Consider the following 24194-nt stretch of genomic DNA (forward strand, 5'->3'; position numbering starts at 1 on the left):
TTATTATGACTAAATATAAAAATGAAGACAAAAATGGAAACAGAATTTAAGTTTTTCCTTTATTTCTTGAAACTGTCTAAGTTGAGATAGAATGGAGAATTTGTAAGCTCTAGTCTTCTCCAAATCCTAAAGTGGCTATTTTAATTTAAATGACAACAGACATCTTTCTGGCATGCACAAGAATTCATTTTGGGCTTCCATGTAAGCATCCCTTGGTGATTCCTCTCTATAAGGAAACATTAAATCATCAACAAGGCAGCAAGACTGCATGAACCACTTACTTCCCTAAAACCGGTAAGCCTAACATGCTTTGTTAAATAAAATTTTCCTAAACTTTTTAAATAGTTGCCTTACTGTTGGAAGAGCAAATGCAAGACAGGGCCAAGCAAAAGATCCAAATGAATCCTGGCAGTCTCTGGTAACATGGGAAATAATTTACAGTTCCATGTTCAAATCAAACATCAACCTGCATATACTTGAAAAAGGAGTGTATGAGTTAATCAGTGACTCATATTGGTCCAACAGGATATATTATGGTCACATCAATGCACAGCGGGATATCCCACTGGAACTAAATATAAGGCAGCTTTGATTTCTTGGTAGCAGACTGTCTGACCTAATTTTAGATAACCTGGTTCCTTCGCCGAGAAACTTTGTCAAACCATGCTCTGATCCTATTGTCCTCGAAAGCAGAATAAAATATATATCAGTGACCCTAAAACAACTGTATTTCTAGATAATATAAAGGTGGACATTTGAGCACAAACATGGGTCTGTGTTACTATGGTTTGCACAGTAATTAAGTTTAAACTGGTATTGATACCAAATGGATGTTACTTCAAAAATATAAACGGAATTGTGATTTGCCTACATTCAGAACTCTACTAAGAACACCTGCTGGCATGCCTTACTTCACTGTTGGTGGGAGTGTAGGCTAGTACAACCACTATGGAAGTCAACAGAAAGAGTGCTGGGACAACAAAAAGTTGATCTGCCCTATGACCCAGTAAGGATCAAATGTCCAGAAGATATGGACAACACGAAGTTCTAGGGCCAGAGCACCTGGAGGCCAGCTGAAGTAAGCAAAAATAATTTAGGAGGAACACATTTCAAAAACAAAGGCATGCTGAGGTAGTAAACCATGGTATAAATTAAAGAATATTAAAGTCATATGAGAAATAAATCAAAAGTTGTACATGAATTGGAGCCAACAACCTTGGCTGCCTGAAGGTTGATAAGTATAAAACAGAATCACTTTTGTGGTACCACGAATATTTCAAATCACAGCTTTCGTTGTTGCTTGAGTCCTGACGAAGTGTTGCAGCAAAGCCATGACTAAAACACTGAAGAATGGTTTTCTGATTCATTCGTACCTTGGCCTGCAAGTGCATATGGACAGAAAGTGTTGCCTGAGACCAAAGAAAATGCAATTGTATGCCAAAGAAAACTTGGCAACAAATGTGCTGATAGACTCACATAGATGGGTGTTGGGGAAAATAGCTGGGAGACAGACTGTTGAAAGCTATGAATGTTTGATGGAGGAGTTGGGATATGTTATTCTAGGGAATTGGGAGGCAAGGAAAACTTTCGAGTTGGGAAGTAATCTGATAGAAGTATCATTTTTAGGAAGACCAATGGCACAGCAGGTGTACTATGCATGAAAAGTCAATGCTAAGGATATCAATTAAAAAATTACTGGAATAAGTTAGAAGTAACTAAGGTAGCTAAGATGGGAAATTATACCAATAAGAAGGCAGAATGTTGGGTTACTATAATATAAGCACAGCAGCTCATTAGAAAATTAGTCAATGAAAATTCTTAAAATGACTGTATATTTAGTGAGAGATGAAACTACACGAATACAACTAGACACACATCCACATACAATCACGCTTCATGTATAATGGGAAAAGTACTGCTTTAAATCATGGCAAGCACATTATTCCCTCACCCAAGCTCTTGGCTGTGATACTGCTTCATACAAATGAAGCTTTATAAATCACATCATATGCATTTTTATACTTGTAACGGAAGTTTCATGACGTCAAGTAAAAATACTGTTTATGTTTTAAGCGTACCAAAGCTTTATGCAATAATCCTGACTGTGTCAAGTCGCAGGCCATTTCGGAAAATTAATCCAATAAACCTACCTACTTAAGTATTCTTTAAAATGTTCACACTCCCACCAGCGTAGCACACACACAGGGGACTGTCTGAGGATGACACTGCCCTATAGTACAGTGAGCTGTTTTTCGAAGTGTCCCATGGATTTGTGCTTCCCTGTGTATACTGTTCATCAACACATTGCTGTTCTGAAATGGGACATTGCCACAGTGCAGACTAACTGGCCCGCGAAGTCAAACCACTGATGAACAGTTTAGTTCAGATTTCTACCACACTCAGTTGATAGAATATTTATGTTTTGAAGAAGTGTACTAAAGACTAAAGAAAAAAAAACTTCAGCATAAGTTATTAAAATTAGTTTATTTGTAATAGATTGATTCCAAAAACCTGTATGACATTTCCATTTATCCAGATAACTACTGCAATTCTATCATGCATTGATAACACTGTGAATCAAAGATAAATGTGTTTAATCTGGATTTTGACATGACATACTTTATTTTTTCGAGGGATTTGGGTTCTAGTAATATGTCATTTTAAGCCAGATCTAGCAATATTGCATTAGATAATTTTTGCTATAGCTTTATTTTTAATGAACCATAAGTAACAGATATTTATGATTGGACAAATTTGCCTTCCAGGTCTGTAAAACTGTAAAATAGAGAATTACCACTTAACAGGTTAAATACAAATTAGTTTTAAAAAAACTAAATTGGATGAATCAGTACAAGCATGACAATTATTTTGCTTTAAAAATTTCTGATTAACTATGATGAAAATTAAAAGCATAAGGAATACCATGCATTGAGATCACCAAAGTCATATTATCTACTTGTATAAATGGCTCAATTCTGTGGCTATCTAGTTGTTCTATCTAACATGCTGGGCCTTCATCTCAGAAATAATGATATAAAATGGAAATTACAGTCAAAATTCTGCAGGGCATGTCCTTGAAAACACTGCCAGGCTGACTGAGCCATTCACATTGTTTTAATGGTTCTACATTTCAGTGCCACAAGATTAAGAAACACATTCTCACGTCTTGTCAGTAGGGCTAAGATATTTATGTGTTTTCAACATGCTGGTTTCTAAACTCTGGCTTCTATACTCTAGTACCCTCATATTCTTGCATTTCTTTATATCTGAACTCAAGGAGCTTTCATTACAATTTAAACAAATTGGGGCTGCTTCATTGTTCTAGGGCTTGTCCCATTTATTTCCATTACAATACGCCAACCAGCTGTGCCCAAGCACAACATCAAAAGAAGGCCACTGGAATAAAGAATGCAGACTGGAAGAAATCATGGCAAAGGAAATAACATTTGGCAATGCAAGCAACACTACTTGAATATTTTCTGGTTGTGACACACTAATGAATACTACATGAACCTTTAGGCAATAGAGTGAAATTATACAAACCCAGATTTGACGCTTCCAGCTCAACTCTTACTCAAATTCACGTTACCTAAATGATTTCTTCTATGGTTGTCAGGGCAGGATTCTTTGGTTTTATTGCGGAGGTCTTCATATAAACCCAAATAATGAGCTATACTTCGATATATATCACATGTAGCAGATACATATTTGACCAAAAAGTTAATTTCATTTTCTTTTAAAAATTCATAGATTTGGGGACCAGCACAGCAGTGCCATGGGTAATGTCATCTCCTGTAGCAGTGGCACATGGATGGCCAGTTCAAGTCCTGGCTATGCCACTTATAATTCAGATCGCTGTTAATGAACTTGGGAAAGCAGTGGAAGATGACTCAAGTGTTTAAACTTCTGTCACTGTATGAAAAAGTTGGAAGAAGTTCTTGGTTCCTAATGTTGGACCAGCCCAGCTCCTGTCTAACAGGCTGTCTGTAGAGTGAGCCATTAGAATCAAAGATCTCTCTCCTCCTCTCTCTGTAACTCTGATTTCCAAATAAACAAATAAATAAATCCTTTTAAAAAATAGCCCATAGGGCCCGGCGGCATGGCCTAGCGGCTAAAGTTCTCGCCTTGAAAGCCCCGGGATCCCATATGGGCGCCGGTTCTAATCCCGGCAGCTCCACTTCCCATCCAGCTCCCTGCTTGTGGCCTGGGAAAGCAGTCGAGGACGGCCCAATACATTGGGACCCTGCACCCGCGTGGGAGACCCGGAAGAGGTTCCTGGTTCCCGGCTTCGGATCGGCGCGCACCGGCCCGTTGCGGCTCACTTTGGGAGTGAATCATCGGACGGAAGATCTTCCTCTCTGTCTCTCCTCCTCTGTGTATATCTGGCTGTAATAAAATGAATAAATCTTTAAAAAATAAAAAATAAAAAATAAATAGCCCATAGTCAAGGGGTTGCTTGTTTTTTAAAAAGTTGGGTATTTTACATAATTCTTTACTAAATCAAACAAGAGCTAGGAAACACACATGAGAAATGATAAAAATGAGTATCTTGTCATTTAGAATAAACATTATTCATCAACTAAACCTATCCTATTCCACACACCTCACAAAAGACATAAAATACAGCTCAGAGAGTTCCACGGCTTTGCACAATTTCAGACACTAAGGGATGAATCCACACGTTTGCATTTTTATTTCTGGTGGTGGGTTTTTTTGTTTTTCCCTGGCTTGATTTTGTTCAGGAAGGTATTCCCAATACGGATTTTGCTCTAGGGAACGAGGCCAGGTTCCCAGTGTGCAAAAATACTGTCTGATTCTGGAAGGCTCAATCAGAAAGAAAGCTTGGAACTATCCAGTGGCAATAAACATAGAATGAAAAGGTAGATGGAGAAGCCTGCACAATGCTGAAACAAAAAGAAGTTCTTGGCACACAAAATGATGTCCTCTCATGTCACAGTCAACGTATTGTACATCACTGAAGCTTTTAAATTTGAATGACTATAATACGTAAACATCAATACAGGGAATAAATGGGAAAAAAGAAGAAAACCAAATACAAGCAAATAGATTCACAGACTGGGCTACATCATTAACAAACTAAATCATTTGGTAATAACTGTGATGTTTGCAAACATTATAGCACCAAGGAACATTATGGAAACAACATATGAACACAATACAAAGATAAAATATGTCTCCTTGCACTTTTTCACAACTGACTTTGGTACTGCTTTGAAACTTTCATACATATGAATTAAAAAAAAAAAAACAACTACATTAGACCTTTGTGACTGGATCACCATATTTCATTACAACACAGTGGACACAGACATGAGGTAGTAATTCGTGTTTTACAAAGGGGTTTAGATGTTGAGGAAATGTCAACATTCTGTATTCTCGTAAGAATATGAACTTAAAAATTAAAACTTAAAACTAATTTTTTTAAATTTAAAATTATTTTAATTAAAATTTAAATTTTAAATTAAAGATGATTTAATTAATTAATTTTTGATTAAAATTTTAAAAAACAAAATTATACTTTAATAATATTTCACAAAGCAATACTAGGAAAACAACGCTAAATATATACTATGTACTCAGAATAATACTGCTGTGTACTAAGTTGGGAATATGTCAAGCGTGACAGAATTTAGGAACGGTTTCCCTGGGGCAGTGAGCTTTTTAATAAATAACTCAAAAATGAGTTTTAAATATTTGTAATTATTTAGCTAGTGTGTAAGCATGGTATATAGTTTATATCGTTTCTTCCCACATCTACTTGAAGCATATGTGATATCCAATGAAGGGAGAGGAGAGAACGGGAAAGAAGATACATTTTTACATATTCAATAAAACAATCCAGCAGTCTGGCCTGTCTTTAAATGTCCTGTTATGCGGAATCCCAAATATCCTTATAATTTATGCTGTTTCATTTAATTTTCAGTAAACTGAGACAAGTAATACTGTAAAGAACACATATTTTTATATAGAAGCAGAGTAATCAGCAAAATCTAGAAAGAGTGAGGAGAGTAATCTATTTTTTTATTTGGTTCAGGCAATTTTCACCAGGTATATCCATTTCTAAACACTTTTTTCCTGAATTCTAATAAAACCATAATTCTAGGAGCTGGCACGTTGGCTCAACTAGTTAGTCCTCCACCTCCAAGCACCAACATCCCATATGGGCAGTGGCTCATGTCCCAGCTGCCCCATTTCCTATCGAGTTCCCTGGGAAAGCAGTGAGGGATGGCCCAAAGCCGTGGGACCCTGCACCTGCCTGGGAGACCCGGAAGAAGCTCCTGGCACTTTATTTCAGCTGGCCTCAGCTCTGGCTTATGCAGCCATTTGGGGAGTGAGCCAGCAGATGGAAGATCTGTCTACCTCTACTTCCCTCTGTAAATCTGTCTTTCTAATAAAAATAAAAGAATCCAATAAATAAATAAATAAAGCCATCATTCCAGACTTCGGGGATATCAGTGCTAAAGTATTTTCCCTCAGGGAGCGACTGGGCTTTGCATACGACATATTTAGTAATCAGACTGCCGGCCTGGTGTGGTACCCCAGTGACTAAATCCTCCTCTTGAATATGCTGGGATTCCATGTGGGCACTGGTTCCTATCTCAGCGGCTCCACTGCCCATCTAGCTCCCTGCTTGTGGCCTGGGAAAGCAGCAGAGGATGGCCCAAGGCCTTGGGACCCTGCACCCACGTGGGAGACACAGAAGATATTCCTGGTTTCTGGCTTCAGATTGGCTCAGCCATGGCCATTTCAACCACTTGGGAAGTGGCCAGCAGATGGAAGATCTTTCTCTATCTCTTTACCTCCATATATCTGTCTTTCCAATTAAAAAAAAATTAAAAAGAAAATAAATGACAGGCTGTGAGAAGTCCTTTAATGATTTTTTTAAGAGAAATCTGAGACCACATAGCTGGTAGCAATGTGCAGTAGAAACTAATACTCTCATCTAAAACAGAAATAGCATGGTAAATTCACATAGTATAAAAATCAACAGGACGGAAACTGAAGAAATATGCAATATTTGAGTTGGTTTCAGGAAAACCACAGTAAAACTAAAGTAATAATATTACATCTATTCTGATTTATACCTCTTAAAATTCAAGATGTTTAAGCTTCCCCAAATAAGGCCATATGTGTAACGGAGGTTAATAATGCTAGACATTGCAGCAAGTCCCATGGTCACTGTATGGAGCCTTTCACCAAAAGCACAATGTCTTCTCTCTTTTCTTCAGCCTTGCATCAAGTTCAAATGTGCACACGGTGACTAGGTTACTAGGATCAAAGTCCCCAGTGGAGGAGGAAGGAACAACGTTTGAGATAGCCTGACTTTTAGATAACGACTTCACTTCTAGCAAGCCACAGATCTAGAGGAGGACTGTTCCTGGTCCTCCCTTGCAGAAAGAGCGCTAACATCCCAAAGCTGACACGTGCCCATCAGCTTAGCTGTACTGAGCCTGTAGAAATTACAAGAACTATACAAGAACAATATATTGTTCAGGAAAAGGGTATAATGGAAAAAACTGCATGAATTTCAAATTTTACAGCAAAAAGTAAATGGCCATTTTTAATTCCATTTTCATGACGAATTCAGAGTCTACTTATAACTAAACATATGTTTGGCTACAAAAGTAACATTTTCTGAATGATTTTCTGTTCTCAGTAATATGAATGGAAATTAATCTGATAACTTTTTTTGTTTCTGGGATACCTACTTGGAAGTACACTGACAAGGCACACTTACAGAGGTTACCACAAAGAAGCAGAATCAAGAGAGGGTGGATAAAGGGGGAGTAGGGAGGGAAACCATCACTGGGAAAAGAAAAGTTTATGACAGCCATTTGCCTCTCTTTATACTACGAAGCATTGTGCGAATCACTGAGCCAAAACCAAGGCTGTACCAGGATCAGCCAATGTTTGAAGTTGAATGAAAGCATTGTATCATGTTAAACAGAGAATCTTTTCAAAGAAACTCAACCATGGTTCCACGTGCTGTGTTCAACAGAATCCAATTTGGGTGTTCTTCAAACACATCATGTCTCTTTGTCTTCTCTCGCCCAAACAGAGTGGACTCACACACTCTAAGATGCAACGGTTGAGTTTGGAAAAAGGAGGTGATGGCAGGAGTACCACCAGCTCCACTCTAGCTTTGCTACAATCTCTCCACTTCAGTATGAGAATTAACAGACAAAATCAGCACTCAGACAATTTGGTTAATTGAATGCTTTCCAAAGCCAAATGTATGGACCATTAGATTGAAAACTCATGTGCTGAAATAAATCAAACTCTCCTTCCTAAATCCTCTTTTACCTGTTTATTCTTCTATTCATTCTCTGTCTCATCATCTTCATTGCACAATTGCTAAAATTGGCATAATATGTGTAAAAGATAGTTATAATGTATATCCTTAGGCCAATGCATGTCCATCTACTTCCTGGATAGAAAATAGAAAATTAGCATTGTTCTCCTTTTCTTATTGCATCTAAATATCTTCTGTCCTGAGGAGTTAAATGGAAAATGTGGGTTATCTAGCTGCTTAGGCATACTATATTACAGAAATCACTACACAGATAAGTAGAACTGACTAAGAAAATTGGTCATTTACATGTCATCCCTGTAGTTTTTGGCAAGCTAACCAGGAATGCACATGTCAACCCTGAGTATCTTTCGCATGAGCTTTGAAGCCACTTCCCTTTGGAACTTACCAGTCAACAGAGACTACTTCTGAATCCCAGATCCAAACATATGGCAAAATGCCAATGTGAGAGAATGTTACCTCAAGGCGCAAATGCAAGAAATTTGTTCACTTTTACCTTGATCAGAGCTGCCTTCACACTGTCTGCTGGAGCAGATGATATAACTGCATTCTTGAACAACTTTTGAAAATTAGGTCACTTCAACCTGCATACCGGAATAGTTCTGCAGTTAACTTTAGTACTACAAAAGAATTCTTTACTTTCACCAACTTCACTATCTTCCAGGGGAAAAAAAAAAAGGAGTTTTATTACCCAAATATTTAAAAACATCATTACGGTCTGGGTCAGATATAAATGTATTACATAGATTCCATTCTCTGAACAGTTTAAGGATTAAAAACATTCATTCATGTCCTGAAACAGACAACCGCGTCAATCAATAAATATTTATTATCTACTCAGAGGATAGCAAGGAAAGAGGCCAGGAACATACATGAGGCTGAATGCCCCAGAAAAGGATTCTATGAAACAGGGAGTCATTTTTCCCTGTGACTTGGTATATGGTACTATAAAACTCAGGCAAAGAACAGCATGGAAGTTTCACCTCTAATGACCAATCAAGGAATGATAAAAGAAGGTAGTAGCTTTAAAGCTAAGCAAAAGAAAACTAGAAAGAAAAACCAATAGACAATATTTTTGCTTAAGGACAGGAGAAAAGGTAGGATAAAATCTAACCTTTCTAGCATGGCTGAGATTCAATGTATGCATACATAAATCTTATCAAATACATGTAAAAATAAGATAAGCTGGATAGTATTGTGAGACCAACTAAATATCAGGCCTTTAGCAGTTATTCAATGGGGAAAACAGCAATCAGAGGAGCTATCATGCTGCATGCCATTGTAGGAAGAATACTTTGATAATCATTAGTGAGATGGGTCAAGCAAGGAAACCACTATCGGGGAAAGCCAACTTGAAGCTATCCCATCAAATTCTTTCAGTATTTGATACAGGAAAACTTTCTTTTGCAAAAGCACTAGACAAAAATGTCAAAGAAATATAACCTATGCGTATGCATTTCTTGACTCACTCAATTACTGGTTTTAGAAGCCACACATGCTCAGCTGTCTGACATTCCCCTGGCACACATGATCAGAAAAGCTATGTAAAAGTCTCCATGATGACATGAGTACCTAACTAAAACTATAGTTTACATTAATGTAATAACACATATGTACCGATACCAGCTGCCTTTTCCTATGTCACACATGCAAAATACTCAGCTCATCAAATCAAAGTCTATCTTCGCATCAGCTCCTCTGAAACACAGAACAACAAATGGCCTAACCTGTCAGAGCCAACAGAAAGCCAACCTACATCATGTTGTGAAGCCATGCCTGCAAATACTTGAATGTCTGTATCAAAATCAATATTAGATTGCTAACTCCGTATAACAATACATGGTTTCTGCAATTAAATAAAGACTGATAAGCCTGAACATTTGTTGGAACGAATAGCATGTTTTTTTTTCCCCTTTCTGTTTCTGCATTTGCTTTTGCCAAACTTTGTTCAGGCTGTTAAGAATCGTAATAATTGGTACTAGCAGAAGGCAATAGCGGGTGCTGCTAGGCAAGATTAAATCAGTCTGTAACTTAAGTGCTGCTAAATATAATAAGTGACGCACATATTAAAACTTAACACCTGGGGTATTATGGTTCTTTGGAGCAAGATCCTCAGGTTTGCATGTCACCAGTAGATACACTTTAGAAATGCAATTTTTATAATGTATCTCCATGCTCCTGAGTATAAACAAATCACAATTTTATGTCAACCACAGCAGAACAAGTAACAGTTTCCTAGGGGAAAGAAAGGAAATAAACGAGAAATGTTTGATTTATACGAACAACACTCAATGAATGCCAAAGTGTAACTTATCAGTAATTTTTGGCCCTGGAAAAATGAAGTTGGAACATTTGATATGGAGTGCACATGGTGTGTGTGTGTGTGTGTTTGTGTGTGTGTGTGTGTTTAAAAGCTTCAAGTTGGTTCTGGCATGCATTGTTGGTGTATTTTTATAGCTGATTTGCTTCTTGATTATATCATTTCTTGGATAATGCCAAAACAAATTTATGTTCCTGTATATTTTACTTCAGAACTCATCAAAAAACCTCTCTTTCCTATACCAAAAAAAAAAAAAAAAAAAGTTGGTGGAGTTAAAAACAGAAACCCTACCAGAGAAAAATAAAATGAGGCAACAGAGGAATACCTAGAAATCTGAATTGTGTGAGATGACAACACATCTTGATTGAACTTTTCCAAATGTATATTTCCCTTTTTCCATGATACTCATTTCTGTTCTCTAAAACAATACAACAGGAATGAAACATCGGTTTTCATCACACTCCGCAGACACAGAAACCAAAATAACTTTTGCTGTAAGTAACCCAGAACAGAACCAAAACACCGAAATGTCCAGTGCCTTATCTCAATCACAAGTCAAGACAGAATGACTGGATTTGCATTTCCGGTTCAGCCACTAATCAAGGAGTTGACCTCCGTAATTCTAGTCCACCTTGCTCCAGTGTTTGGTTAGATCTCTCCATGATCACAAGTTACATGCAGGTACTTCCTGCCTTACCTCCACGGGCAGCAACTGGCACAGACAGAAAGGTGAAACATTCTTTTTTGGATCTTTTCAAATAGTCCCCCCAAGGATTTCACTTTCCATTACTTACAATTCAGTTAAAGTTGCCTTGCAACCTACTCATTGTTAGTGAGACGGAATTGCCTTGTTCGGTTTAGACTGGTCCAGGTTCTTCCCTGTAGGCTGGGACTCACCTGATATGGAACACCTGTCAAATTATCAACCTGTGGCGCTTGAGCGAAATTGGCACTCTGACAGAGAGAAAGTGAGTAGGAGGTGAAGGCACTGGAATGTAGTTATTCCTTAATAACTGTGGCTTGCCACATGCTGCCTGACATGCTATTCAACTACCTCCTTACAAGGGTTAGCTTGCCCGGGGAGAAAGGAAAACACGATACTCTTCACACCTCACACTGAAATGTTGCCAAGTAATTTTAAGAGGAAGTCTCGGAATAAAAACACAAGGAAGCATTTTCCTAAAATCAGTGCATAAATTTTAGGTATTGTTTGGGTTATCAAACACATAACAAATTTTATGTGGTCTCAGGATACTTGCAAAATGCGTGTATAATATTACACCACAGTGAATTAATATAACAAAAGGAAAAAGATTTTAAATATAAAGCGCTAACATAATTCGAGGTATTTCATCCTTCATTTCGTAGCAAAACCTCTTAGGACCCTTGCTAACTTTACAGCTCTTCCAGACATTTAAAATTTCTCGGGAAAGTCATGAAAGTTATCTTTACTTTAGCGAAGTATTGACGTGAGGCATCAGTCAGTTTTAAACGATTATGTTTGTAGAATTTCAAAATATTATATATGCATATTGGGCTCAGATCTCTCACTTTACTTTGAGATGTTTAAACCAATGCAAATTTAAATCATCCTGCAAATATGATTCCCAGCCGAAAAACCAGCACACCCCACAAAAACTTTGGCATTGGGTTACTTTACTATCTTGACAGCACCAACAATAAAAAAAGACAAACGAGGAATTGCGCATTGACGCACAGGTACAGCACTGGGCAGTTCCCATCTCTGAAACCTACTCAGGTTTGAAATCCAGCCAGATTTCCCTAAGTCCGGGGTATGTTGCTAGATTAATGTGTGGCACTTTAGAGTTCTTTTTATCCTTGGATTCTTACATGCATCCCAAGGCAGCATGTCTTGGCTGTTCATGGCAAAACCCAACGCAAGGAAAAACAATATGTCTTAACCATAAAGTGAAAAAAAAAAAAAAAAAACCCAAAACATGAGTTTCAAGCAACTAAAAAGAAAAAAAAAAAAAGGATAAATTTGAAGAACAGAAATGGTGGCACATTAACTTTACCTCTGAGTATTCTCATTAACAACAACTGGGAAAAAAGTCATAGTTAATATTCAAGGTCATATACTTGAAATGGTCAACAATGACAGAAAGGTACGTTGGCGTCTCATAAGCCACCAGAGAGAACTGTCTCATTAATGCTGTACAAAAACATTCAAGATACTTTATTTCTAAAACAAAGAACCAATACCTGTTTTTAAATGATTTTGTTTATCAGACAATAAACTTCATACAGTTCACACTTGAAAAGAGTTAATTCAATCTGTATTGAAAAAAAAAAAATTGAGGTAGTTTGTTTCCAGCTTCCTAAATAAAAGGCATATTGGCTTAGCCTGAAGACCATCAAGGCAGAATCATGATTCTTAATACATTGGGATCTGAGTTCCCTTGAAAGCAACAGCAGCAGGGAGGGCCGAGCAGATCTCTGCATGGGCCTGATTTTGCCCATCTACCGCAAGGCAGGAGTGAGAAAATGCTTTTGCCCTTTATTTTCCATCATGAGCTGCTGAAGGGGAGAGCAGGTCCAGGCTACACATGGCCTGGCATGGTATTAGATGTTAGCAGCCACAGTGCGCGCTACTCAGGGCACAATGATTCGCAGGGTCCACTGCTGTGCGCCTTAGTGGCAAACTGAAAAGAACTTTCAGCGATACAACACGTATTTCTACAAGACTTAGAAAACTTCCTTCAGCTGTATCAGAAGCACTGACAAAGCAAAAAAAAAAAAAAAAAAAAAAGGCTAAATTACTGGGACATGACTTTATCAGAAAAGTTGATTATTAGAAAAGCTATATAATTTATTTCAAATAATCTGATAGGACAATACATTATCGTTTTCATATATGGCTCACCGTGTGAGTTAAAAACAGCATAAATCTAAAAGAAATACCCTGATTAATCCAACAGTTCTCAAAACTTGTTTCAGAAGCATTCAAGATGTTTGGAAAACCCACAGCATGTTTATTTGATATGGTATGGCTTGTAAATCCTAGTAGCTCATCTCCTTTTTAAGGTGTGGTAATTTATCATTATGAAGACCTTTCTGGAAAATGACTCAAGCAAATAAAACCTAAATAATGAAGTTTGGCGTACCTTTATTAATATGCTTATTAATAAAATCTCTCCTTTTCTTTACAAAACTTGCCTTAGTTTAACTAAATAAGCTCCTGCTTCAGTATAATATCCAATGGCTGAATGAATATTCAAAAATCAATCTCATTATATTTTAAAATACAACTGCTAGGCAAACCATATTTCAATGTTGCAACAATGCTAGCTTTTCCACTTTCCACCGATGTTGCCACTGAACGAAGTCTTTCTAAATGACTTCCCAGCAAGTAAAATGCGTACATTGAGGCACAAGATTTCAGGCTCTTAAAGTGTCATTTGTTTACAATGGTTAGTAAAATAAAACCATTATTCGACAAAGAATTATTTCAACAAAGGAATGGCTTAGATGAATCACGCACACACGGCACATATGGAAAGAAAATACATAGGGCCCAGCGCGGTAGCCTAGCAGCTAAAGTTCTCGCCTTGCAAACGCCGGGATCCCATATGGGCACAGGTTCTAATTCCAGCCACCCCACTTCCCATTTAGCTCCCTGCTTGTGGCCTGGGAAAGCAGTCAAGGACGGCCCAAAGCCTTGGGACCCTGCACCCCACGTGGAAGGCCCCAAAGAAGCTTCAGCCTCCTGGCTTTGGATCAGCTCTGCTCCGGCCACTGCGTTCACTTGTGGAGTGAAGCAGTGGTCCGAAGATCTTCCTCTCTATCTCTCCTTCTCTCTGTTGATCTGCCTTTCCAATAAAAATAAAATGAATCTTTAAAAAAAGAATATATAGAGAGGATCACATATTCCACTCCATAGGGAAAAAGCAGCTATTAGCGGTGGGTGGAGATGGTTAATAGCGATTCAAGAAGTCACTAAGGAACTTGAACTTGCAGTACCTGGAACTGCGAGAATGCAAAGAGTTGCACCTACACATTTCACTCTCTGTGTATGTATTTCCTGAGATCTAGAAGAAATTGCATTCCGAAAAAGTACAGAAGTCTGACCTCAGCTCGACTCACCCCAGGACTTGGGCGCCACCTAGTCCATGTGCCCCGAAATGGCCATGTTGGTCTCTAAAACTGAGGAACCACAACCCGCACTGCAACTCAGATATCTGGAACGCTCTATGTGAAAACTCATTTTTAAAAAATAAAAGATGAAGATAGTCCATCTTTCAAAGTTTTCCTATGCTTGTCTTGGTTTTGCCCTGGTTAATCAGACTGTTTTTTTTTTTAAACCTGGTATCTTTTCCACATTGAATTACAACGTCCATGACCTCCTGTTCCCTGACCTTCACAGACTATATCCACAATATCCAATGATTATCATTTCTGTACATTCTTCCGTGCCATGCAATACGCAGCTGTTTTACACATGAGTGCTTGCATTAGCGTCTCTCAAGTTTTCAGCTACCAGTACTCAACAACCCCCAGCGACACTGTCTTGTATGGTAATTTATACTTCAAAAACTTTACATCAAGCTTCTCTTGTTCTCCTGTCTGCTTTGAAACTGGTGTTTTCGAGAAAACTTATAACCAGGAGTACCTCCCTTAAGCGCATTTCTTGATGGCTAGCTGATCATGCAATGGGGTTAACTGGTCCTGGATAGAGCAGGCACAGGCAGGCTCAAATTCCACCTTAGAGAGACAATGGCAGTTGACAAACACCCTTCAATTGACAGGAGAGTGTGGCGCGCGCGCGCCCACATCCATGCCACACACAAAAGGCTCCTGGGACTAGGAAAAGGCGTCCACTCCGCGGTGAGGAAAACACATAGGACTTATTTTAGCTAAGTTGCCCGCCAGCCAAACTTCCATCCCAGGACCAGAATTTTCCTTCCGAGTCGAGAGGCACTCAAGAACCCACACACAACAAGAACCTTGCGCGGAAGCCCACCCGAGTGAGCCAGGGGCTGAGGCTGACTCAGCCGGCAACTGTAACCCGCGGCTCCCTCAAATCCCGAGCCAGGGAACGACCCGTGGCGGAGGACTCCGAGCCCACGAGGGCAGTGTCCAGCAGGGTCACCCCGGGGAAGCAGCCCCGAGAGGCGCCCGCTCTTCCGGAGCCTGCTCCCCGGCGGAGCGGCGGGGTTAGTCAGTGCGCACGTGACGCGCGGTGCCCACATGACACCACCGGGGCGGAGGAGGGGGCCCAGAGGGGGAGGCAGGGAAAAAGTTACAGAAGATCCGTCAAAGCGCCCGAAGCCTGGCGTCCCTTCCCTTCCTCGCCAGTCAGTGGCGCGGGAATCCCCCGGGGTACTGTGGGGAGGAGGGGAAACCCGGGCGTCTCCATCACCCAGAGCCCCTCACAGCCCGGCTGGGGATGCCGCTGCGCCCTCCCGACCTCCTTCCTCCGCTCACTTTCCTTCCCCTTCCTCCTCCTCTTCCCCTCACCCTTCCTTTTCTTCCTGCCCAAAATCTCTCCATCCACTGCGGGCGCTGCCACTGACGCACATTCATTTGGCCGCGAGGAGCTCGGCGGAGGTCAGACCAGGCCAGACACCTTCCACAGCCGAGGGTCTCAGTTACCCAAACAAAGTTGCACTTGCACACCGCACACCGCCCTCCGCCTCTTAGCAATCCCCACTGAACCCCCCCACCCCTTCTTGGGGAGGGTCTGGCTCCGGTACACCCCGACAGGACCCCTCCCCGTGCGGCGCGCCACAAAGCCCCCGACCTTGACCGGCGCGCCCACCCCGCCTTGCGCCCTGCACCCTGCGCCCCCCGGCGTCCCGCCCGTGGCGCGGCACCAGCCGGCCACGGCGCTCACCTTGCTTGACACACTTGAGCCGAAGCGGGTCCTTGCAGTGTTTGATGACGGCCAGCACGTCCCTGATGGTGAGTCCCGCCACGGGGGTCTCGTTCACCTCCAGCAGCAACTCCTCCGACACCAGCTTGCTGCCGCTCTCATAGGCCACCTTGCCCGGCTTCACCTCGCCCAGGTAGGGGAACTGTCCATTCTCGGCGCCCCCCTTCAGTTCGAAGCCCAGCTGGCCCTCCGGGTTCCTGCCAATGACACTCTCATGGACTTTGCTAGTCCAGTGGCTTTTCTTTTTCAAGCTTTTGGACATGGCAGTGGACTGAGGTGGCCTCAGTTCCCGGGGCTGGGGGTGGCGGTGGAGGGGCAATCCTGTGAGGCTGAGGAGAGGGGCGCTTCAATGAGGACGGAGGCACCGAGTGGAGAGGAAGAGGAGGAGGAGGGCGAGGGGGTGAGGAGAGCAGACTTTCGCCTTTCCTCCGCGCGCTCTGTTCGGCGCTTTCCCCCCCTCTCTCTCTCCTCGGGATGGAGCGTGGACGAGGCAGGGAAAGGATGAGCGGGGTGGGGGACGGCTGGGCAGAGAGGTAGGAGAGCGTGGCTGAGGTGGTGCTGTCCCTGGAATGACACTCGTGGCTGTGGCCCCCGCAGCGGAGGAAGCTTGTGGCGGCGTTGGCGGCGTTTGGCGACGGTGGCGAGCCGGGCGAGCCGGGCGCGTGGGGGTGGGGCAGGAGGGTCGGGGCGCCAGGGGCCACTCCTGCGTGGTGCGCGGGGCGCGCGCGCCGCCGGGCTGTGTTGTTTAGCGGATATCCATGGCAGCCGCAGCGGCGGCGGGGCGGCCCGCGCCTGCGCGCATGTGTGCGTATGCGTGTGTGTGTGTGTGTGTGTGTGTGTGTGTGTGTGCGCGCGCGCGCGCGGGTGTGTGGACGAGTTGTACCGTACCAGGCTGGCGGATGGGGATGGGGAGGGGGCGGCGACGGGCGCGGGAGGAGACGCGCTTTCTCCGCCCTCCGTGCTTCCCTCCCTCCCTGCCTGCCGCAGCTTGACCCGGTAGTAAAGGCGGAGAGAGCGAGACCGGGAGAGGCGGGAACCGAGAGGCCGGCTCGGGCCGCCCGGCAGCCCCGGGAGGAGGTCGAGCGCAAAAGCCGAGCGGCGGACGCTGGCGACGGCGTCCGGCTGGCTGAGAGGCCGGCCTCTCACTCGGGGGTCGCTGCGGAGAGAAGAGAGCGGGGGGCGCCCCGCGCGGCGGCGGCGGGCGCGGACTCGTCCCGGAGTGGCGCGCACCGAGAGCCTCCCCCGGCCCGAGAGGGAGTGCGGGGACTCGCGGTGTGTGCCGTGGTCGGGGCGCGCGCGGAGGGCCTGTGTCACGGAGTCTTCAGCGCGAAGTTGTTGGGGCGCTCAAACGCGAGCAGGGCAAACTGTTTGCGGGCCGAAGGTGAAGTGGTTCGGGTAGCCCGCGCGGTACTTTGCACGCACTGAGACTTGGCCGTGTTCCACTTGGGAGGTGAGGGGGGGCTCTGGAGAGGCGGCGGGGGCTGGTGCTGCAGGAGTGAAAAGTTGAACCCCGGGAACTACAACGCGCGGCTGATAAGTATGTACCTTTAAAGCGGGCCATCGGGGTTGGGACTTGGGCACAAACCGTAAGATGACCTGGTCCTCCGCTACAGAGAAGGGACAGCCGGCGGTGCCAAGGGGGCAGTGGTGGTCCTGTGGCGGCGGGAACGCATCTGGCTACCTCTTCTCCCAAATAGGCAGCTGGAAAAATAGGTGAAACCAGGGCCACGAAGGTGCTTGTGTTCCTGTGCGCGCTCATGTCGGGCAAGATGTCAAGTGTGGTTTCTTTTGTGTTTCATGCATGTAACTGGTAAGTGCATTTCATGTGCTTAACTTTCTAATGGTACGTTTCAAACGCACACAGACGTCGCACACCCACTCGCGTCTAAAGTAGAGACGGAAAAGCATTAAGCAATGCGGGTTTTTGATGTCTGAGAAGGAGTGTGGGAGGCAGACAATTCAGTTAAAAAAAAATTAAAAATCTATGGACCCAAACACCAGGACGAAGGTTTTGAATTCCTGCTCTGCTACCGACAGTGTGCGTGCCCTTGACTGAACGAATTGACTGCTGACCCTGTTTCTTTTATTGCTTAAATCGGGTTTAAAACAATGGTCCGAGAGGAGTGTGTTGATATCAGAAAAACAGAATCACCTGTTGGCACAGGTGGGCAGGGTGCAGAAGATGTTTTCGCTTGCCCTCCTTCACGCTAACCGCAGAGTAGGTCAGAACTAGAGACGTGTTAACAAAAGAGGAAAAAAAAAATTTAACCTTTTTTTTTTCACTTGAGAAAAACTCCTCATGGGTTAACTACAACCGGTGCAATTATTCAGGGAGCTGATAGCATGGCCTGGATCTAAAGCAGAAATGCAGGATTCTCCAGGGGGAAGTAAAACTTGCTGGCATCAGAGCAGTTGAGTTTGGCATGGTCCCAAGCCGCTGAGATTTGAAAATGTGTTCATTTAGCCAGGGTTACAAGGTATCGCATATGTTCTCATAGTTTTATAACTGTTTGTTTGTATTAATAGTTTAATAATTAAATAGGTACTGTGATCCTACCTTTTTCAAAGACAAGAAAGTTCAGGTTTACCAAGTGGGACTTTGGTGAGTTTATGATAAAAATGAGTGCTCATTCAGACCCACCGCATTGAACCCTGTGCATTTTTACCAAGTTTACCAGTTCAGCTCTCACTGGGACTAAAGGATTGGCCTACTCTTTGGATTTTGTGGCAGTCGGGAAAGAAAGGGGGGATATTGGAGCAGAAATCTGGCCTAAAAGTGTGCTGTCTAGAATCCAGGAAAGATACTGACACCTGCCCCTATATTCCAAGTCTTGTCTTATCTTCTCTTTTCTTTTCTTTTCTTTTCTTCCTTTTCTTTCCTTTTCCCTGAATTGTGATATTAGAGCTGGTATCTGTGACCATTTCTTTGCCCTCAGCTAAGTGTTAGGTTTTTTAATGGGCACTATTCTTTTAAAAAAAATTACTTTTTATTTCAAAGGCAGTTACAAAGCTAGGATAGGCGGTGAAATCTTACATCTGTTGGTTCACTCCCCAAAGGGCTGAAACGCCCGGAGCTGGGCTGGTCTGATGCCAGGAGCCAGGATCTTCAGGTCTCCATGTGGACACAGGGTCGCAAGGCTTGGGGTTTCGTCTGCTACCTTCCCAGGCCATTAGGGCCAGAGCTGGATCGAAAGTGGACCCTCCAGAACTCATACTGTCACCCTTATGGGATGCCGGCACTGAAGGCTGAGGCTTAGATGGCTATACCACGACACTGGCCTCAGGAAGTCCTCTTCTGATTCCAGTGTGTTCTTGGTTGTCCTGTTGTGGTGGTTGGTCAGCGTGGCTTTCTGGCCGGTGTTCCATAACCTCCAAGAAATTGGGCAGTCTCCCCAGTGTGTGGTTTCCTCCTGAGTAATTTCCACAGCTTCTTAGCGTATTTTACCAGCAATGCAACTGGCGCTTTGCTCGGCAACCCAGAATATGACACTTCAACACATTTCTGGACCTTAAGTGGGCCACCTTGCCAGTCAAGTCTGACGTTCAGGCTTGGGCAAATGGGGGAGGAAGTGGTGGGAGTTCTAAGTTCTGCCCTGCTAGGTTACTTTCGCCTGCCCCAGAGCCAAGTGCTCTTTTTGCTAGCCTCTATTTGGACATGGTTTTCAAGGGTGCTGCTTTTCTCGTAGTTGCCGACTCCTCTCTTAGGTAGTCATTCTTAGTAACAAATTTTCTTTCAGTTGTGTCATGGCTTTGGTCTCTTGAGTGAGCTTTAACTGGAGACAGGAAGAGGAACCCTAATGAGACCTGTTGGGAACCCCAAATTAGGACTGCAAGGGAGGGCAGTAGGCTTGCACTGGTCATGTCTGGCTCCACAGCCCAGTAGCTGTACCTGACTTATGCTTCCAGCTCTCACTGCACTTCTCAACAGGCCTTGGGAAGTCGTGGCGATTGGCTGTGATCACTGGAGTCCTGCCACCATGTCCAGGACCTGGGTTGCCTTCCTGGCCCACTCTTGGCCACTGCAGGCATCCGGGAAATGATCCAGCCGAGAGAAGCATCTGCTGGCTTCTCTCAAGGTAATTTTTAAAAAGCGATAATAGAAACGAATCAGATCTGCTGTTAGTTGTGCAACATGACTCAGTCACTTGCCTCTGAACTAGTTCCATGAAATCTTTTAAAAGGCTATGAGAGGACATGAATTTGATGTACCAGCAATTAAGACACTGCTGGGGACGGCCAGGCTTCATAGCAGAGGGTCTGGGTTGGAGTCCAGGCTCCATTCGCAAATCTGCTTCCTGTTGTTGTAGATCCTGCGAAGTAGCAGGTGATAGCTCAAGTCTTTGGGCTCCAGGAGGTTTCAGCTGCTGGCTTCAGTCTGGCCCAGCCCCAGCATTTGGGGAGTGAACCCACAAGTAGAAGATAACTCATTCTTACACATAGAAAAGAAAGCAAAATTGTGAGAGTAATAATATCCCATGCTAAGGCTAGTTAAGCGTCATCTAAAATGTGAATGCATTTTAAAATTAACTAAGTGCCATTGAAATGAGTAAATTGTCAGTAATCAGTATGTAAATTAAAGATAGCAAAGAAAAACGGTAAGAATGTTTTCTTAAGAAAAAAAAAATGGCATGTATTCTAGAGACCTGTTAAGTTGTTTCCTGAAATGGGAAAGCAGAATTTTCTGTTATACTTATTACCACGAAATAAATAGGTTACTGGTTGTCGTTAGCTAACTTTTTAAAGACACCTCTGGGTCTCCAGTGTGTTAAGATTCTCAGCTGTGTGAAAGAACCCACCATTTTTAAATGGTAGGTTCAGACTGATTTTGTTACTTTTGTTTTGGTATTCCTCAAAATTTGCTCTATTTCTCCTTCCTCTTCTTTACCCTTTTTGGGTTCAATGCTTGTGTGTTTTGTTGCTGAGCCCCCTATGTACAGACGGTAACACTAGGCATTGTATGCCATTTCAAAAGAAAACCAGTTCTAGAATTCTAGCACAGAGAGAAAGCAGTGGGTGCTTAGAAGTGTTCTGTCTGGAAGATGCAGGTGCAGGAACCACTCAGCTCTCCCCAGACTGGAGCCTTTCCATCAGAGGGCCCCTACCCTTGCTGGCTCCTGCCTCTGCCTGCGACTCCTCCTCCCTGGCTCCCCCGGAAATCCTTTTGGAGAACCCTCAGGCTGCTGCTGGATTTACTTAATGTGAGAACCAGGAAGAATCCTTGGGGAACTACTCCCCAGGACTTCAGGTTTGCCAGGGTCCTCCCAACTCCCCAGGACTCCCCTGCAGGCTGCTACTAGGGAGTTTCTGTAATATCACCTCCCTTCTGATCTGTCTTACTCTAGTAACTTCTGAGATCTTGGGGGGAACCATTCTCACAGTCAATCATTCACGCCAAATTGTCAATTCAGAGTGGGAGTTTTGGTCCCCTGATTTAAGACAGTGTTGCTGATTTTAGCTTTTTCTCAGATGACGCAGCTGAGGCCCAAGAATTTTAAATAGTCTAAACTCACATTCCATTAAAGTGTACAGTTTTGATGGGATCCATGTCTGACTCCTGTTCATCCTATTAAGGCACTGCTACATTTAAAGGCCTAATGCTAAGTATAGTTTAAAATTAACAAACAATAGAGGTCCCAGAACATAGCACTTGATTAATCGACCTGATTATGCTAAAACAAAAACTGTGCTAATGTCAAGAAATCTGTGTTTTAAGAATCCAAAATAAAGAACCGTGGACAGTATGACCAAAGAATGGAGTATCTAGAAAATCCTTTATGGGAAGCATGCAGGTGTGTGCTAAGTATGCACCGGGTTTTTCAGTCAAGGGTTCTCGTGGGCACCGATCCTAGTTTCTGATTATTTGTAACACAAAGCACCACAAACGTGACATCTTAAAGTGGCACATTTGTTCTCTACGTTCTGGTAAGTAAATTCAGAATGTGTCTTTGTTCCTCTGGGGCAAAGCTCTGCAAAGAGAATCCTTTTCCTGTTTCTTAGGAACTGCCTGCATTCTTTAGCTTGTGGCTCCATATCCTCAAGCATATTGGAAGTAGCTAGTCAAGAAACACACACACACACACACACACACACACACACACACAGTCTCCTCTCTCCCACCCTCTTACTTGTCAGGATTGTGGTTTTTCCATGAGGCCCATTCAGTTATTCAGAATAATCTCCCCAGTTTTGAAATGAGCTGATTAGCATCCTTAGCTTTAAATGTATTGCTGGTTGAAACATGAAGTTTTACATCAATTAAATTTTCATGTAAGAGACTGTTTCATTTGGGTTATAATTAATGTTCACTGATTGTGATGTCTTTCTTTGAAGCATGTCAGTGTTTCTCTTAATGTTAGGAAGGAATACTTACCTTGGTAACTGGAATTTTCTAGCAACGATCGCTGTCAGTCACCCGTCTGTAAGAGATGTAGGGACATGGAGCTGAAAAGGAGGAAGAGGTGAAATGTTAAATTTATGGCAGTGTTAGATCCTTATGGTTGCCAGGAAGCCCAAGCAAAGAGACTTTGGTTTGGGGGAAGTACTGCTTGGTGGAAAATGAATGGCACATGCAACATAGCCAGAGTGAAACAGGAGAACTGCAATAAGAAAATAAATTTAAGTGATGATTGCGTCTTAACTGTAGAATCCACGAAGTGTAGAAAACTTTGCCCATCTCAGGGAAAGAAAATATGGAGAAAAAAATAAGTAGGTACTCTTCTGTGACTTTAAAGTCATTCTGACATTTTATATAAATGAGAATGAGCACTTTAATACGAACATTTTATGCTTTTTTATTCACCATGTCTAAAACACAACAGAATGATATTTTTTGGACCTGTGAATGTATTCCTTTTCATGAGGTTTTATGCAGGCAAGCTGCGTGAATATCAATAGCTGAATTTGTCTTTCTCTTTATTCTTTTGCTTATTCAGTGCCTGTCAGCCCTTCATCATCAAGTTCACATTCCACTCAAGTCAAAAAGACATTCTCACACCTCTTCTGCTTTTAGGAAAGCCTCCCTAGATAGTTAAAAAAACTCTTTAAAAACTCGGAAAGTTTGATTTCTTGCCGTCAAGTAGCTACATCTCTCCCCTCTTTTTCTGCTTCAATGAACAGTTCGAGTTCTGTAGCTTTCTACTTGGTAAATTCTAAATCTTTTAGAGCCATCGGCTAAAATCATCTTTGGTGCCTGGTGTTCATGCATTCATACTTTCAGAAAATGGTTATGAATCTTCATGTGCTTCAAGCTTCTCCTTGGCTGTTTCTAACTGCTTTTATATTTTCTCTCATTATTACCTCTGTGCTCCAAATGTCAGCCTTACTTTATCCTATTTTTTTGGAAAGATTTTTTTTCAGTGTATGCTTTTGGCTTCTCATCAATTCCTGCGGTAAAATAAAAACTTTAAAACATTCTGTATTTGTTTTGATATGTTCCATGTCTAATCCTTCCTGTTTTATATTATTTGTGGTTTAAAATAACAACAAATCACGTTCTAAGACAGTAAAAGAAGAAACAAAATTATCGAAACATGAGCTTAATCTATCAGCAGTGAAAGGGTAGGAGAGGCAGAAGGAAGTTTGGGTCCCAATGTTTTAGAAAATCATTATTTTGAGTAATTCAAGGACAGGTTCACGCTGCTTCCCTAGCC

General features: G+C 42.5%; 1 protein-coding gene across 1 annotated transcript in view; it reads right to left on the minus strand.

The window, feature by feature from the left end:
* Nucleotides 1–16854, minus strand: part of MAGI2 (membrane associated guanylate kinase, WW and PDZ domain containing 2) — a 902006-nt gene extending 885152 nt beyond the window's left edge. The window contains exon 1 of the mRNA XM_058657499.1: nt 16507–16854. Within this exon, the coding sequence (XP_058513482.1) occupies nt 16507–16807 (301 nt within the window). The 5' untranslated portion in view covers nt 16808–16854. The remainder of the gene's footprint in view (nt 1–16506) is intronic.
* Between the last annotated feature and the right edge of the window lie 7340 nt (nt 16855–24194).

This window comes from Ochotona princeps, chromosome 32 (genome assembly GCF_030435755.1).
Source record: "Ochotona princeps isolate mOchPri1 chromosome 32, mOchPri1.hap1, whole genome shotgun sequence".
NCBI classification, from domain to species: Eukaryota; Metazoa; Chordata; class Mammalia; order Lagomorpha; family Ochotonidae; genus Ochotona; species Ochotona princeps.